General features: G+C 36.6%; 1 protein-coding gene across 1 annotated transcript in view; it reads right to left on the bottom strand.

Moving 5' to 3' along the window:
- LOC136857704 (glycine dehydrogenase (decarboxylating), mitochondrial) overlaps window positions 1-17,353 on the bottom strand; it is a 110,064-nt gene extending 92,711 nt beyond the window's left edge. Inside the window, exons 1-2 of the mRNA XM_067136568.2 lie at window positions 17,151-17,353; window positions 2,685-2,763 (exon numbers count right to left, since the gene is read on the bottom strand). Coding sequence (XP_066992669.1) covers window positions 2,685-2,763; window positions 17,151-17,273 — 202 coding nt within the window. The 5' untranslated portion in view covers window positions 17,274-17,353. The remainder of the gene's footprint in view (window positions 1-2,684; window positions 2,764-17,150) is intronic.
- Window positions 17,354-17,572: the final 219 nt, after the last annotated feature.

The raw sequence follows: 17,572 nt of genomic DNA, 5'->3' as shown, positions 1-17,572 counted from the left end.
TTTGCACTTGCCATCTTTTGGGATAACTACCTCATCCAAAGTATATTCAAATTCAGTTTTAAAGCTCCTGTTTGTAAAAGTTGTAACAGTTGATTTGCCTCCATTAACCTTCATATTATTTTCTTCAACCCATTGTTGGATACTTTCAAGGTCCCTTTGTAATTCTGAACAATCCTCAATGTTGTTTATTTCCCTATAAACAATTATGTCATCTGCATACAATCTTATTTTTGATGTTATATTGTTCCCTAAATCATTTGCGTATATTAAGAAAAGTAACGGACCGATTATACTACCCTGTGCAATTCCGTTCCAAACTTTCTCTTCCTGAGATACATTATTTCCTACTTTGACTTTCTGAACCCTTGAATTTAGAAATGCTTTTATCCAATGTGTAACCCTTACGTCCAGTCCTATTCCCTCCAATTTCTTTAATAATATTCCATGTTCCACTCTATCAAAGGCTTTGGAAAGATCTATGGCTATGCAATCTAACTGACCTCCTGAATCCAACTGATCTGATATGTCCTGCTGAAATCCCACCAGTTGTGCCTCACAAGAAAACTTCTTTCTAAATCCATACTGGCTCCTCATGAACCAATTTTTATCATCACATATCCCTCTGATGTACTTCGATATTAAACTCTCCAGAATTTTACAAACTATACTGGTCAGGCTGATTGGTCTGTAGTTCTCTGGTTTCCTTTTATCACCCTTTCCTTTATAAATTGGTATTATTATAGATTCCTTCCATTCCTTTGGTATTACACTATTATTTATGACATAGTCAAAGAGAAATTTTAAATAAGGCACTATGTACCACCCCATTGTCTTTAATACCTCCCCAGTAATTTGATCACTTCCTGCTGCTTTTCCTTGCTGAAGCAGTTGGATTTCTCTGAAAATATCTTCGTTTGTGAATGAGAAGCTTCTTGTTTCCCTCTGTCTCTCTCCCTCTCTATCTTCTGTTTCGGTTTCCAACTCTTGACAATCATCTACTGAATCTCTAAATTCCCTACTAAATAGGTTTGCTTTCTCAGTATCTGTTAAATAGTGTTCACCCCCTTCTCCCACCATTGTAGGAATTTGGATTCCTTTTCCTTTTTGATTCCTGATATATGAATACAGCTTTTTCCATTTCCCTTTGTGGTCATTACCCTCTTGAAGTATGCCATTCATATAATTCTCTTTTGCTTCCTTTTTCACTCTATTCAGTTCCCTCATTAGCTGTTTTCTAGTTTCTCTACTCTCCCTACCCTCTTTGATTTTCCTGTTTACTATTCTACATTTTCTTTTTAATTTTCTTATTTCCCTTGTATAATAAACAGGGTCTGAGGTCATTTTACCCTTCTTAACAGGTACAAATCTCTTCTCTCCTTCCCAAATAATTCCTTTAAATTTAGCCCAAAGTGTATCCACGTTACTCCCTTCACTTATTCAACAATTGAATTGTGATTTAAGGTAAGTCCCAAATTCATCAACTTTAGTTTTTCTGTACAATTTCTTGTCTTGTGTAACCCTCTTATTAAGCCTTTTTGGTACGAGTCCTACATCCATTATTACAGCCTTATGGTCTCCTATTCCTTCAATTACCTCAGTTTTATCAACAATTTCCCATGGTTTAACCAAGAATACATCTAGTAAGTTATTGAGACGAGTCGGTTCTTGTACTACTTGTGTAAATCCTCCCTCCCAAATTAACTTATTTGCCAGTTTCTGTTCATGGGCTTCACTTGCAGCTCCTTTCCATTCAACTTCAGGCAAATTTAGATCTCCCCCAATTATTACCATATCATTATTATTGTTTTTACAAGTATAATCTATTATTTTTTCAAAGATTTCCATGTCTCTTTCCTCTCTTCCAGGCCTGTATGTTCCTATAATTCCCACCTCCTTCATATTATCACAAACTAATTTTATCCCTAATATTTCATCCCTTTCATCGGTAAACCATTCATGTGAACAGTAAGTTTCCTTCACCAGAATAAACACCCCCCCTCCCTTTTTATCTCCTCGGTCTCTACGATAGACTGTGTACCCTTCAGGAAATACTTCTCTATTACCCACCCCTTCTTTCAACCACGATTCCACTCCTATCACCACATCAGTCTCATAAGATTCCATCAATGAGTGGAGTGCCCATCATCATACAGTGTTGTAACTGCAACCATTCTCCTCTTAGTCCTGCTGTTCTTTTCACTTCCTTGTAGTTTTTACATCCCATGAAGTTTCTCACATCCTCGAAGTATGTATACCATAACTATAAGTATGTGTATGTACACGGTACTATAAGTATGTGTATGTATAATATAAGTATGTATACCATAACTACAAGTATATATACCATAACTATAAGTATGTATACCATAACTATAAGTATGTATACTATAACTATAAGTATGTATACCATAACTATAAGTATGTATACTATAACTATAAGTGTGTATACCATAACTATAAGTACGTATACTATAAGTGTGTATACCATAACTACAAGTTTGGTATATTGGTGATATATGTAGTGTGCTTGAGAATTTCCCACAGTTTCTTCCACCTTGCTGGAAATAAACCTCAACCAACCATGACTGTTAAAATGTAGTAAAGTTCTCTTTCACATAGCATAAACCCAAAAGTCTGTATAATTGTATTCTATCTGGATTAAAATATTTCCTATTACTACTCACTAATTGGTTCTTCAATATTCAGATCTTTGTTAAGACGAATCTTTTCTGGAACTGCTGCATCAGTCATCTCATCAAGAGTCTGAAACAAGAACATATACAACTCAGATCTGTTCATGTTCACTGATTAGAAAAGAAGAAATGTACTATTTCTGTGCTACAAATCCCAATAAGAATCAGGTAACTTCTATTCCCTCAACTCCCTCACCTAAAGAATAAACATTTTCTTAAAATTTTCAGCACTACCTTATTTTAACATGGACCCTGGCAATAAACTGGGCTTTTTACTGAATTTTAATTTATTACATAACAGTGAAACATAGTATATACCTGATTTTTGTATCATATGAAGGAGTCAGCCATCCAATATGAAGATCTTAATCAGGAAGTACATATCAAAAGTAATTTAATTATACTAGTCTTATGAAAAACATTTTTTTCAATGTACTCAAATAACTTTTACATTCAAGTTATACCAATAATCTTGTTCAAACAATAAAAACGAATCATTTAATGTTGCTATTTAAGCCACCTATACACACACTTTCTTTTTTGTGGTACAGGTGAATCAGCCTGTGTCTCTTCATCTAAATGAAAAAATGAGCAATAATTTCTGAAGAAGTGAAGTAGTTCTATCGTTTTTATTTGGATTAAAATAATGCAGCTAAAAGCTTGCATTCAAAAATGACATAATAAATAAAAATCTTGCCCGAACTATTACTTGATATGTGATCTGGTTCATAAGCAGAGTATTTATCACTAAAAAAATATTCAAGATATCACTATCATTGAGCCGGTGTGAGGACATGATTGTACCGTAACACAGCTGGCAGCGCAACTAGAGGATTTGATCCCGGGATCCCAACCGCTTTTCAATCCTGTAGTTTTCGGGATTAAGTTTTCAGGATCCCGGGATTTTTGGGATTGACATCATTTTTAAAAATTTGCAAAATAGACTGCATGAAGCGAAACTCTCAGTGTGTTATTTATGCGTCTTTTCAGTGTGTAAATGCCTGTTCTCATTTAGCGCATGACTGTATTGCTCATCCCCTATGTGCATGAAAGTCTGACCACAATGCGTGCATTAGTATATTTTCCCTCCCGTGTGAGTGAGAAGAGTGAATGCCTTCTTGAAATTTAGCGTCAAAAAGGCGCTTATCGATTTGAATAATCCAGTGCAGTTGAAAGAGTCCAATTTTGAGCTCATTGATGAAATCATTAAAATCTTGGCTCCAGTCAAAGTAACTGTATAAGCACTCTGTTGCACTGATGCGAATTTATACACAGCTGGTGTTGCCCTTAAGTTTCTTTTTAAACAGTTAAATGACAATAGCTCTGAGTTGGTTTCTAAATTCAAAATACATTTACAAAAGCACATGAAAGATCGCCGAAGAAATGAGTTGAATGGCGTATTATGCTACCTACAAAATCTTCATAGTGACAAAGTGGCGTTGGCATTCGATGATGAAATAAAACGTACATTTTCAAGTCCAAGCAAAGCCCTGATAAAATAACCAGATTGATTCTTTAATTGAGAGATGAAATGGTAAAATATGACGAAGAGGAAGAACAGAATATACAAGTCGAGCCTACAAATACAGAAAAAAAGTGATCTGATGCTCAAAGAAAAGCTTCAGCTGGACTAGAAAACAGCATGAAAATTGTCTCCTGAAAATAAAATGAAAATGAATTTTCCAGAATTGTTAAGAAGGAAATGAACCTATACGAGCCTTCAAATTCTACTCGGAGCTATAACCTAGAGCAGGCTTATAAGTATTTATTAACGATTCCTCCAACTTCCATCGAACCTAAACGCGCTTTCTCAGCAGCTGCATATGTGTGCAACAAATTGAGAAAGCAGGCTTGGTGATGAGACACTGGACACATTGTTATTTCTCAGATCATATTTTCACAATTCAAATTAGAATTGTCCTATTAAATTGGTTTTCTTTATATTTACAAGAAATGTAAAATGTGACTGATTAATGTTATTTTTAAATACCTTTTGCTAAGAAACTTTCTACCTACTTATTACGTTGTTACATGAAAGTCGTCTATTTAGTCTATGTTCAGAGAGATTGTTGTTAATTTCCAAAGTTTATTTTCATTGTTTGTTACATAAAGTATTTTTTTAATTTATGTAAGTTTAAAGAGATCTCATTGATTCTTGGAAAAAAAAATTTAACATAGAGACTGAGTGATTTTAAATCTGATTAGTCTGACTCTAAGTCTGATTAGTTAGAGTGATTACATTAGCTAGGTGTATAACGTAAAATATGTTGATTTTGTCTAAATTTCAATTTGCTGATTAAACAGCTGATTTCTGTAAGATTTTCTTATTTTCTATTTGTTACCTTCTATCCTGGGATCCCAGGACTGACCAAGTGTAATTCCAAAATCCCAGAATCAGAAATAAGGACTCGGATCGAATTCCCTAAGCATGACAGATTTGGAGCACTCGGCAACTGGCACACTGAGTGCTTCGGTAGAGGTCATGGCAAGGAGAAACTACTCCTTTTTATAATTTCAGTTCGAACTTCCCGATAACTGCTGTGTTCTAGTGAACTACTGCCTCCAAGCAAGGGACGGGAACTGTATGGGATACGCGGAGCTGCCTGTAAACACACCCGTATGGTATACGGGCACCATCTATAACAACGAAAGACTCTATCCTGTACGGGCATAGTGTTGAAAGTGTTAAACTGCTCAGCAACTGTGAAGATTACCACATACTTCTGAAAGAATATGTTCTCTTTTTCTTTAAAGAACACTTCAAATTGTAGTCACTATTTTATTCAAAGTTAATGTGATGGTGGTGAATTGTTCTTCTAGGCACAAAGCAATGGAACGGTACTATCATCCGGCTCCATGGCTAAATGGTTAGCTTGCTGGCCTTTGGTCACAGGGGTCCCAGGTTCGATTCCTGGCATGGTCGGAAATGTTAACCATAACTGGTTAATTTTGCTGGCACGGGGCTGGGTGTATGTGTCGTCTTCATCATCATTTCATCCTCATAACAACGTGCAGGTCGCCTACGTGTGTCAAATCAAAAGACCTGCATCTGGCGAGCCAAACTTACCCTCGGACACTCCCTGCACTAAAAGCCATACTCCATTTCATTTCAATGGTACTATCAGCCCCTCCTAACATGAAAGTGGAGAAGGAAAAATCATAATCTCTCAAAGAGTGAGCCAAAGGAAGGAAAAAATCATAAAAGGGAAGAAACTGAAATACTTCGCAGGCTTTGCCAACCTAATATTATGGTGTATGGAAGAGAACAGGACTTGACTGTTTCAGAATCTCTGTTGTATCAAGGTCAGAAAAATGCAATGATGTTGATATCGTTGAAATTGCCACTCAATATCTAGTTAACATATTAGGATCAGATATAACATGATATTAGCTGCTAGCACTCCATTACATGCAGAGCGGGGATTCCGTGCTGTTTAAATGTTTTCATTAATTTTGAATTTTATTGAGGTGCGTGAAGGGTTGTTCTCCAGGACATCATCCGCACAGAGTGGAGTCATTGTTAGTCACTGGTGAGGTGTGTGCACGAGCGGCGAGTTCCCGCATATGCATGTGACCGTGTGACTATTGTAAGTTATATTCTTGACTTTTGTTGGTGTTGCTCTTGTTATACCTTCACCTATTACTCATTGTTCTTTTTATATTCCTTTTTAGGAATGGTACCCTTTTGAGCGTACGATGGATTTTAGTGCTCTCAATGAATATGTGAATAAATTACAGTATTCATATTTTTAGTTCTTTTTGTTTTGTGTATTTTACTTTTACTACTTTTACTATTTTTTACTATTGTTACTATTTTACTTGTTCTTTATTGATGTGAATTTTACTGTAGTGTTTATTATACATTGAAAAACTAGAAAAATACAAAGATGTTGTAAAATGAATGCTGTGAGGAATCTCCACCTATGCGTGTTAGGACATATAAAAAATCAGGAATATGAGCGAGGGAATATTGCTTCCCCTTTATTTTAATTCAGGTCATAACAAAAATTAAATAACTTTAAGTAAGCAACAGTACTGTGAGGAAGATTTTTAGGTCCTTTCTCCTTCAATAGAACAAACAAGACACAATTTATTCACTTATTTATGCATGATGAGGGAATCCCCGCCATGCGTGTAACCACGATACAATTATTATGCATGTAACGGAGTGCTAATCGAAAATTTTGTTAGCACAAGAATGGTAAAAATTTACCTGCAGGTAGAATGGAATAGGATGATTATTTATAGCAGAGTTATCATCATCAGAGTACACAAAATTATTTTACTTATTGAATGGCTTTAATGCCGGGTGCAGGTCTTTCTATTTAATGCCCATGGGTGACCTGTGTATCTGGATGTAGGTTGATGATAATAATGTGTTAGAGAGAGGGTAAAACCCAGTGTCGGCTCATAGTCTTTCCCATCAAATGACACCAAGAGGTCGGCTCAGGTCTTAACATCTCCATCCGAGGGACAAATCACTATCAATAGCGACATATGCCCTCGCTCCATATGAACAACGCAGAGGTTTGAAATCGAATCCAGACTTTTGACAAGCAACCTAGTGGTTAGACATTGTATAGCACCACCTCTCCTACCATGATGGTGACTTGAACAGGACTTGAACCAGTTAACCACGGTGTCAGACCTTAACAATGTCACCAGGCAGGCTTACACAAAATAGTCAAAGCAGACTTTTCATTTGCACCATAAGCAATGAATGAATAACAAGTCACTGCACTGATCACTAAGTTCACTATGAGCAGAAAATGAAGAACATGTTACTTCACTGGTTACAAAAGTTCACCATGAGCAGTTTATGAATAACTTTTTTTTTTTGCTAGGGGCTTTATGTCACACCGACACAGATAGGTCTTATGGCAACGATGGGATAGGAAAGGCCTAGGAGTTGGAAGGAAGCGGCCGTGGCCTTAATTAAGGTACAGCCCCAGCATTTACCTGGTGTGAAAATGGGAAACCACGGAAAACCATCTTCAGGGCTGCCGATAGTGGGATTCGAACCTACTATCTCCCGGATGCAAGCTCACAGCCGCGTGCCTCTACGCGCACGGCCAACTCGCCCAGTTTTATGAATAACGAGACACTGGATGGATCACAATGGTTCACTATGAACAGTGAATGAAGAACAAGTCACTGCACTAATCACACAAGTTCACTATGGGCAGTAAATGAAGAATGAATCACCGGATTAATCACAAAGGTTCACTATGAGCAGCAAATGAAGAACAATTCACTGCACTGATCACATAAGTTCACTGTGAACAGGAAAAGAAGAACAAGTCATTGCAATGATCACAAAAGTTCACTATGGGTAGTGAATGGAGAACTCTTCACTGTACTGATTACAAACGTTTACTGTCAGCGGCGAATGAACAACAGGCCATTGCATTGATAATGAAAGCTCATTCTGTCTAAATCAAAAATGAACTCCTTCGGTGTGGTGAGCCAGCCAGGACAATCAGATGGTAATCACTTAGAACACATTTTAATCACATGTGTATATCATGGTGATGAAAATTGGTTGAAGGTGTTCAAATATAAGCAAATGAGCAACATATCATAAAAATGTTTCTTGTATAGAATAGCTGCAGATAATGCAAGCTAAGAGTCTGTTCTGATCATTTTGCAAAATATAACTCCTATCTCCTATAAATCATCTTCCAATTCAGAGGCTGCTGCTTTGTGCACCAAACTTTCCACCATTCTCCAGTTCATAAGGTTTTCTATCAGCAGCTAATATTGGGCATCTGAACTAGATGTTGCAAAGCTCTTCCAACCATCTCGACAAGTTTGCGCTTTCCTGACCTTGAAGTGAAAGACGTTACTCATGAGGGAGGATGGACAGGAACAGTCTGGCACAAGCAAGTGAGTTCAGTGATGGAAGTTATATTTATGTTAAGAGCTAGGAAATGAATCTAGGAAAAGTGTAAACCATAGTGTTAAAAATGATGTAATTGTTCTGTTAAGGAGAATAGCATACATACAATTAAAGAAAGAAACCATAACCATCTCTCCCTCTCCCTAGGAAATAAGGGTATAAGATGACTCAGAACAACGAACAGAACCCTAACCAGAATTCAACCAAGAAAACAACATCCAGCAATGGAAAGATTCTACTGAGTACCGGTATTAATATTTTGAAAGTTTTTATCAATTTGTAAATATATTCTGCATGTTCACTAAAATTAAGATAGGAGTGGAGACAATTTGCACACTAGTTCTTAATTTATCACAAATTTTATTAAAGCAATTTGAAATATTATTCTACATGCTGAATTTTAATGTATAACTTTTTGTAATAGTTATTAGAGCTATATGAATACCAGTTCTGTTATCATGAATATATAAATGATATTCCTATGGCATTAGAATATATTATTAGATTTGACAGAAGATGTCTCTGTAAGTTATCATTATTTTCTAAAATGGATGTCTGCCAAAACTTATTCATTACCGTATGTAAAGTGGTATGTACGCCTATGCACAAGTTTTGTAGACTATCAGGCTAAAATTAATGGGCAAGGAACATCCTGAACATTAAATATTTTTTTTTGAGAAAGGTTATATTGTATATATAATGTATACTCGAAGGTGGATTTATAATGTAGGCCCACTAGGCACATGCCTAGGGGCAGTGGCATGACTCATATGTACTATTTTTGTTAATATCTACAACAATATATTTTGTATGTTTTGAATAATTTTTTGCTATTTATTTTTAGAACACAATGGAACACCTGTGTAATCTTACTTATCCAACAGCCAAGATATGTACTTTCAATCCATCATTCTCAACCCCCTTCAGTAAGTTATGACAGTTTAGTTTCTTGACACATGACCACTGGCTAACAATATGACAGTGCCCTCTTCCTTGTTAACCATAATCTCTAAAGAGCAGTGGCTTTTCTGACAAACTTGTATGATATACAAACTCTTCTGTAGAATACTCACTTTTGGCTTCTAAAAGTTTTCTTACCTTCGCTCCACTATATCAGAAGAGAGACTGAATGCCTCATCCATTCTCCATATCAAAGTTGACTTCCTGACTGACTGATGACAGTTTCAACTGCCATGCGATTAAGGGTGCGCAGCTGTGATCTTGCATCTGGGAGATAGTGGGTTTGAACCCCATTGTCAGCAGCCCTGAAGATGGTTTTCCATGGTTTGCTATTTTCACACCAGGCAAATGTTGGGGATGTTTCTTAATTAAGGCCATAGCTGCTTCCTTTCCACTCCTAGGCCTTTCCTATCTCATCATTACCATAAGACCTATCTGTGCCAGTGCAATGTAAAGCAAAATTGTAAATGTAAAAGAAAAACATTTCAACTATGAAAATTTTATTCAAAAATTTGCTACCATCAAAGTGAGGTGGAAACTTCTGTGATTGATGAGTTTATTTTCATTTAAAGTTATCAGTTTCTGAAAAGGCCTACTCTGGTTTTGCATAATTTTAAATAATATTACTTATATTGTGTTCCATATTTTCTGTTCTTATTTCAAATATTGTACTTGACTATTGTTCATGTTGGTGATGGCGGGTGGGGGGGTGAGCATGATACACTTGTACCTAAGGGCACAGAAATGTAAAATCTGATGCTATCTATATTCAAGTATTCATACAAGCATCATAACTTTGTAGCATCATACACTCACTCTGCAAGTTACTTTACGTCGCACCAACAGAAATAGGTCTTATGGCGATGATGGGACAGGAAAGGGCTAGGAGTGGGGAGGAAGCGGCTGTGGCTGTAACTGAGGTACCAGTACAGCCCCAGTATTTGCCAGGTTTGAAAATGGGAAACCATGGAAAAACATCTTCAGGTTTGCCGAAGGTGGGGTTTGAACCCACTATCTCCCGAATAGGGGATACTGGCCACACTTAAGTGACTGGAGCTATCGATCCAGCACCATACACTGATTACCCTTTCTCCTTCCTTCCAATTGTCTTCTTCCTTTGTTCTTCCTGTTTTTATCTCTTACCACAAACCTTGTTTGTGCTTTCACTCATTTTCCTGACAATAACTACCAAATTCAGATTTCAGGATGCAGGTGCACCCATTCAGAATTCATTCACAGCATTTGCAACCTGACATACCCACTCTCATGATTTTGACATAAAGGCCTCTTTTGAATAATTTTACTAAAATGAGGGAATGTAAACTTTTACTTGCCTTCTTTCATATAAACTTGTTTACAGTAACTCATTATGGCTATCCTGAATAAAGAAGTTTTGTAACTATCTGATAAGTTAACTACACATGTGTTGTTGTTTTTTTTTTTTTTTTTTTTTTTTAATCCATATGGGACTGCATTCACATAACAAAAATATTCTTATAAAAGCTTGGGATTTTTATCTGTTCTTATATTTGCCACATCAGAAACATTTGCTTCTTATGTAATAAATTATGACATAATTTGTTTAGAAAACAGTGAATACAACACATGTATTAGGAATTATATAAAATAATGTTTCAAAGTTATATTTTAACTTGGTTATACATATTTAAGTCTCAGTGTAACTGCTAAAACTATTAACAGATTGCATCAAAACTTTTATTCAAAGATTATAAACATTATTTTAATAGCAGGGGAATAAAACAGGAAAAAATTTCAACATTTAAATGCCTTCATAAGTTGTTTAAAAATAACCATACACAATAATGATTATGGAGCATATTTTTGCAGGAAGAATTTCGTTTTCTTCACAGTTTTAGATCTAAACTCACCTTACCTTCCTAAGATCCAAGAAAGATGACCATATTATATTATTGGAGTTGGGATTGCTATTAATTCAATATCATATCCTAGGACCAGGCATGAAACAGCCAGTATCTATTTAAGATTAAGATCCAGTGAGATGAAATTTTTGAGAAGTAGATTAGGAGTAACAAAAATAGATAAGAAATGGGCAACTTAGGGAACTAGTGCAAGTAGAACCATTGGAGGATAGGATAGGGGAGTTAAGGCTAAGATGTTATGAATACGCGAAGAGAATGGAGAAGAAGAGGATACCTAAGAAGATGCATTAGATGTGGGTGGAAGGTAGGAGACCAAGAGGAATTCCAAGAGATAAATAGCTGAAAGGAGACAAGGAACAGGTGAGGGACCAAAGAGATGACTGAGAGAGAGTGGGAAGACAGAAGACAATCGAAAAGGTTATGTTCTAAACAGACCTGGCCAGTGGCTGGAAGCTGTGGATGGTGGTCATGATGTTGATCCAGGATTTTGTTAAGAATTCATCCTATTTGCTATTCAGTTATGATCATTGCTACCACAGTGTTGGGGAGAGAAGCAAAATAACACCTGTTTTATAACAGGAGCAGTTGAGTATTTGGAGACTTTCACAGGAAGGATGAGAATTTCAGCAGTAAACTGGACATAAGAATTTCCACTATGGTTAACCCGTAAAGATGCGCATTTGGATAAAAATTACCCAGGTAAAAATGGAAATGTATATTTCAGTTATTTCTAATGTGCTCTTCAGGCCTCCTCTCTCAGTACCTTTCAAATAAACCCTTCAAAATTTCTTGACCTTGAATCATCTGTGCAGGTTTGTTAGTTCCGCTCATAGTGTGAGAGAAACATCGACTAGGTAAATTTCACCCATGCGCATGCACATACGTTTCAGAATGCCATTGTTGTTTATTGTTAAATGGTTTGCTTTCACAGTTGAACAGTGCAGTAATTATTATTAAACTATTGTACTTTATAGTATGCAGATGTGCCAATTTTCAAAAATCAAAAATAAGATTTTTTGTGGCATATCCCGATATGTTACGCCACATTATTGATGATGTAACTTTGAAGAATATTTAACACATTGTACTACTCAATTCTGTAATTTACCTTATATTTATTTCTTTATTTATTTATTTATTTCTTTATTTATTTATTCTTCTTCTTCCTCTTCTTGCATTTCAGCCTTCTAAGGACCACGTTACAATTTCAATTCTTCCTCCTTAGTTGTTCTTTCCTTTTCTTCCAGTATTCTTTCATTGTTTCACTGTGCTTCTTTTTCCTGTCTTCAGTCCACTTTGTGCCTGTTTTCTTTTCCTTCCTCCCTTGGAATTCTTCTATTTGTAAGACTTTCTTCCTAAAAATCTTTCTTTCCAATAATTCTTCTTCTCGTCTTCTTGAATCCAGGTGGTGGTTGATTTCTTTTCCCAAAGGTACTTGAAGATTCGTTTAGTTAGTCTATTGTCCTCCATTCTATAAATGTGTCCAAGAAATAGCAATCTCCTTTTTTTTTTATTGTTTCTGATATGTTTTCTATGTTCTGGTAAATTTCATTGTTACCTCTTAATTTCCAAAATATTGCAATTCTTAGAGAACCTAATATTTTCCTTATAATTCTTCTTTCTAATATATCTAATTTATCAAGCTTGTAGTTCAGTGCTAGACATTCGCTGGCATACAGGCATTCTGGTTTCACTACTGTGTTGTAGTGCTTTATTTTAAGATCTGTTGATAAGCGCTTTTTGTTGTAAGTATTCTTAATTATACCGTAAGCTCTTTCCATCTTTTGTATCCTCTCCTCTATAACAGATTTTTCTAAACCATTTTCTTGAATTGTCTCACACAAATATTTCAATTTCTTTACCTTTTCTATTTGACCAATATCCGCTACTAAAAACTTCGGGGCACTTTTTATATTTGTCAAAAATTGCCATGTTGGCTGTCTTTTCAAGGAGATTGAATTGCATTGCTGCATCTGTAAGGCTTTCTGAAAGAATGGCAAAGTCATCTGCAAATGCTAGGCAATTTATTGCAACACCTTTGTTCTTTCTTCCCAGCACGAGTGGCAATATTTTGGATTCTTTCAGCTTTTCATTCCAAATTCTTACAATTTTTTCCATGACAATTTGAAAAGGAGTGGAGATAAACCATGGCCCTGTCTAAATTTATTTGTTTGTTTGTTTGTTTGTTTGTTTGTTTGTTTGTTTGTTTGTTTGTTTGTTTGTTTGTTTGTTTGTTTGTTTGTTTGTTTGTTTGTTTGTTTGTTTGTTTGTTTATAAGTGCAGTACTGAAATATTGCATGAATCTGAGCTTTAGAACACATGACTCTTCACTGTATCTGAACTAGATTTATGCTCAAAGCACTTGCCTTGTTGAATGGGTTTTAAGGTTTGATTTTTTTAAATGTTGAAAACATTTCTTAGCAGACAAAGTATTTTCCTCAATTGTGCCAAAAGATGAAGGGCTAAAGGGCCTGGAAAGATTTCAAATTGTGAGTCTTGGATAGCTTTATCAAACTAACAAACAAATTTCAAAAATCACTTCCAGCCTAAATGCAGTTCTGGAAAAGCAGCCTAAAATTGTTTCTTTCTTTAATAGTTTTCTTTTTTTAATCAAATCCTAGCCAAATTGAATTATTTACATAATTCTTTCTGTAATGTGTTCCTTGGCTCAATATGCTCAGGCGGTTTTTGACTTTTGAAAAATGTCCACACTGAATAAGGGCTTAAGCAAAACTCTGCATTGACTCACATTAGCACTCGTAGTGGTTGAAAAAGGCAAACTGCTAATCTAATTGTCCAGATGATGATGATTAAGAAAAGGATTGTAAATTTTAGGAATACATAAAGAATATATTTTCATACTTTAAACTAACCCCATGGCACTATAGCCCTGAAGGGCCTTGGCCTACCACGCGACCGCTACTCAGCTGGAAGGCCTGCAGATTACGAGGTGTCGTGTTGTCAGCACGACAAATCCTCTCGGCCATTATTCTTGGCTTTCTAGACCGGGATTCTCATACTTTATTATATTTTATTTACCTAAAATTCGTAGCTCATATCCCTAGGATGTTTCCAACATGAGTTGCTTGCCTCAAGTGGTAGAACTGTGAATTTTTTCCCAGAATTCCTTTTCAGGAAGCTTTGATCTGAATTGAGTTTTTGTCCTTGTAAATATACTAAAAAGCAGTCTTACAGTTGCCATTGCTGTGTGGAAATTATAAAATAAAAAGCATTACGTTAGAGATTCTGTCTTATTTAAGAACACCACCAGCTGATTGCATCTGTCTTGCCAGAGCCCACTGAATGTCAATTCTCTCCAGCTACTTAAAGAACAAGGCAAAACCTGGGATTTTCAAAAAATTCAGGAACACTAAATCTGTTCTCAAAATCATGAGGTAAGTCTCTGAAATCGGGAGAGAGGGAGGAAGGACCAAAAATACGGAGTTTGCCGCTTAAATCAGGGGAGTTGGCACGTCTGAGTATGTGTGTGATTTTATGAAAATTTTTAGTGAATTTCAGGAACTATCACTCTATGATGCAGAATGAAATTGTAAACCTGTTGCTGCCAACGAAGACAGCAACATCGCGGCTAGTGATGACTGAAAACTTGACAATGTCAAAGAAATTGATCAGCACGTTCCTAATATATTTATTTCCTCTATAGGAATTAGTAATTGGCAATTGTATCCCATTTCAAATGCTCAAGTCATCTATAAACCAAACAATTTCAACTTAAATCTGAACCTACATTCCATCAAAATTCCTTGAAAACGCTGTCATTTGATCTCACAAAGAAACATTTGGCATTGAGAAGTACAATATTGACTCTACCAACAAATCTCCGAATTCGTATTCATTGGCTTTCTGGAAAATCTGAGGAAAGGGAAAGTACAGTCCTCAGAGAGCGTCAAGCAGGAAGATGCAAAGGCCGTGAAAGTAAAAAGGGACAGAAAAACCACAACGTGTTGTTTAATGTATGAAAAATGGATTTGTCGTGAATATGTGAAGCCAGTGCATGGAGAATGTGTGGAACATGTGAACAAGCAACAGGAAGTAATGGATAAGGTGTGAAGTGTAATCTAGTCTGATCTTTGAACCTCTACAGTTCTTACCCTCTTCTCTTCCCTCTGCAGTACACCCAGCAGGTGTTTATCATATGTTACTCTTTTGATACAGAAAATATGTGTCTAATATAAGCAAAGTAATATAAACAACTGAGTCATGCCAGTGTACAGTATATGTTATGAGAACATGAATATTTCAATATCCATTCTTAACTACATCAATGTATCTTCATGTACAGGGTTTCCAATCATTATAATTTAGAATTAAGGAGGATTATTGCTTGTGGGTAATTTTCACCCATCACGCTTCTTTGCGTCTTGACAGAGAGCGCGTGTCCAACCGGGTTAATAATAATAATAATAATAATAATAATAATAATAATAATAATAATAATAATTTTGTATGGTTATTGCTAGCCTGATGCAGTCCTTCTAATGAGAGTGGATGGTGTGTGGTTTGTGTAAGTTGCCAAAATGTTGGGGATGGCACAAATTCCCAGTCTCTGAGCCAGGGGAATTAACCGTTTAAGATTAAAATCTCTCGACTCAGCCTGGGACCCTGTGGACCGAAGGCAAAGACACTGACCATTCAGCCATGGAGCCTGGTTTTATCGTCTGACTGTATCAGAAGTCTATTAACTAAAGAATAATAGATGGATATCTACGCTAACTGATAACCAATAAATTCTGAATGAACTGTTATGGACATCACTGATAAATATTTTAGACCACTTCCCTGCTAGCTGAAATTTCTTTCAATTTATTTTGTTTCACTGAGAGTCAGGCTGAGTCACTCAGACAGTTGAAGCACTGGCCTTCTGACCCCAACTAGGTAGGTTCGATCCTGGCTGTCTCATGTTGTAGATTTACTGGCACATAAAAGAACTCCTGTGGGACAAAATTCCGGCTCCTCGGCCTCTCCAAAAGTTGTCAAGAGTAGTTAGTGGGACGGAAAAAAATTATGATTGTTTTACTGAGAAACTGATTTCAATAAACAGTCTGTGTTAGGTCTTTGAACACCTTCTGCATCCTTTCGTGTATATTTTTTTCTTTACACTTGAGAGACTTCAGTCCAGCTCCTTGATGGAATGGTCAGCATACTGGCCTTTGGCATAAAGGACCCAGGGTTTGATTCCCAGCTGAGCATTTTAATAAGGTATGGTTCATTCCTCTGTCCCAGGGACTGGGTATTTGTGTTCATCTTAATACATTTATCTTAATCTACATTCAACACACCACCCTACCAGAGAAATATATAATAGTGAATACATCCCTCCACCTAGGATTGGCGTCAGGACGGACATCCGGCCGAAAAACTGGGCCAGATCCAAATATTAAGTGGCGACCCCAATAAATTGGGAAAAAACAAGAAGATACTTGAGAGACCTCAATGCCTGTTGCTTTACCTGTACATGAGATCATGAATCTCCACTCCAAAATTGGCCATCCTGAGTGAGTTATCTTCTGTCACTTCGGGCAAGTGTCCTTACATACTTTGGTTAAATCTCGAAACACCATTCTCATTTCTAGACCAACACAAAACGCATTTCACTCACGCTGTTAAATGCTAGACTACCATACATCTCGAGTTCTGAAACACTGACTTGAATTAAGGTATTAAGAACGCACTCACCCGGAAACCTATGAGTTCGAGCATCTCAGTCTGTTGGGTTTGACGAGGTCCAATGTGCCTGGCCGGGAACTGGTCCCCGCGCCCCAGCACCTGGCTCATATGGCGTACCGACCGCTGGAACATATTGCCTGTACTGGACCACGGATAGACGCTGAAAGACTGAGCACTGTACCGCCGTCCGAAAGCGACTGCTCTCGGGAAAGTTCCCGCGTCAGCGATCCATATCATACGGATCGTCTTAGACGAGAACAGCAGACATTGCATACGAATCAGGAAGATAGTATTTAATCTAGATATTAAGTCATCGGTCAACGATTCCGTAAGTATTAAGTTGCCAAACCTCTGTTCCTAACGGCGCGAAGTAGACCATGCATCTTACGAAGTATGGTACAGCAGGTACTTCGCCTCGCATTTTTTTTCTT

This window comes from Anabrus simplex, chromosome 1 (assembly GCF_040414725.1).
Source record: "Anabrus simplex isolate iqAnaSimp1 chromosome 1, ASM4041472v1, whole genome shotgun sequence".
Taxonomy (NCBI): Eukaryota; Metazoa; Arthropoda; class Insecta; order Orthoptera; family Tettigoniidae; genus Anabrus; species Anabrus simplex.
The sequence above is the reverse complement of the archived record's forward strand: the minus strand, read 5'-3'. Positions and strand labels throughout refer to the sequence as shown.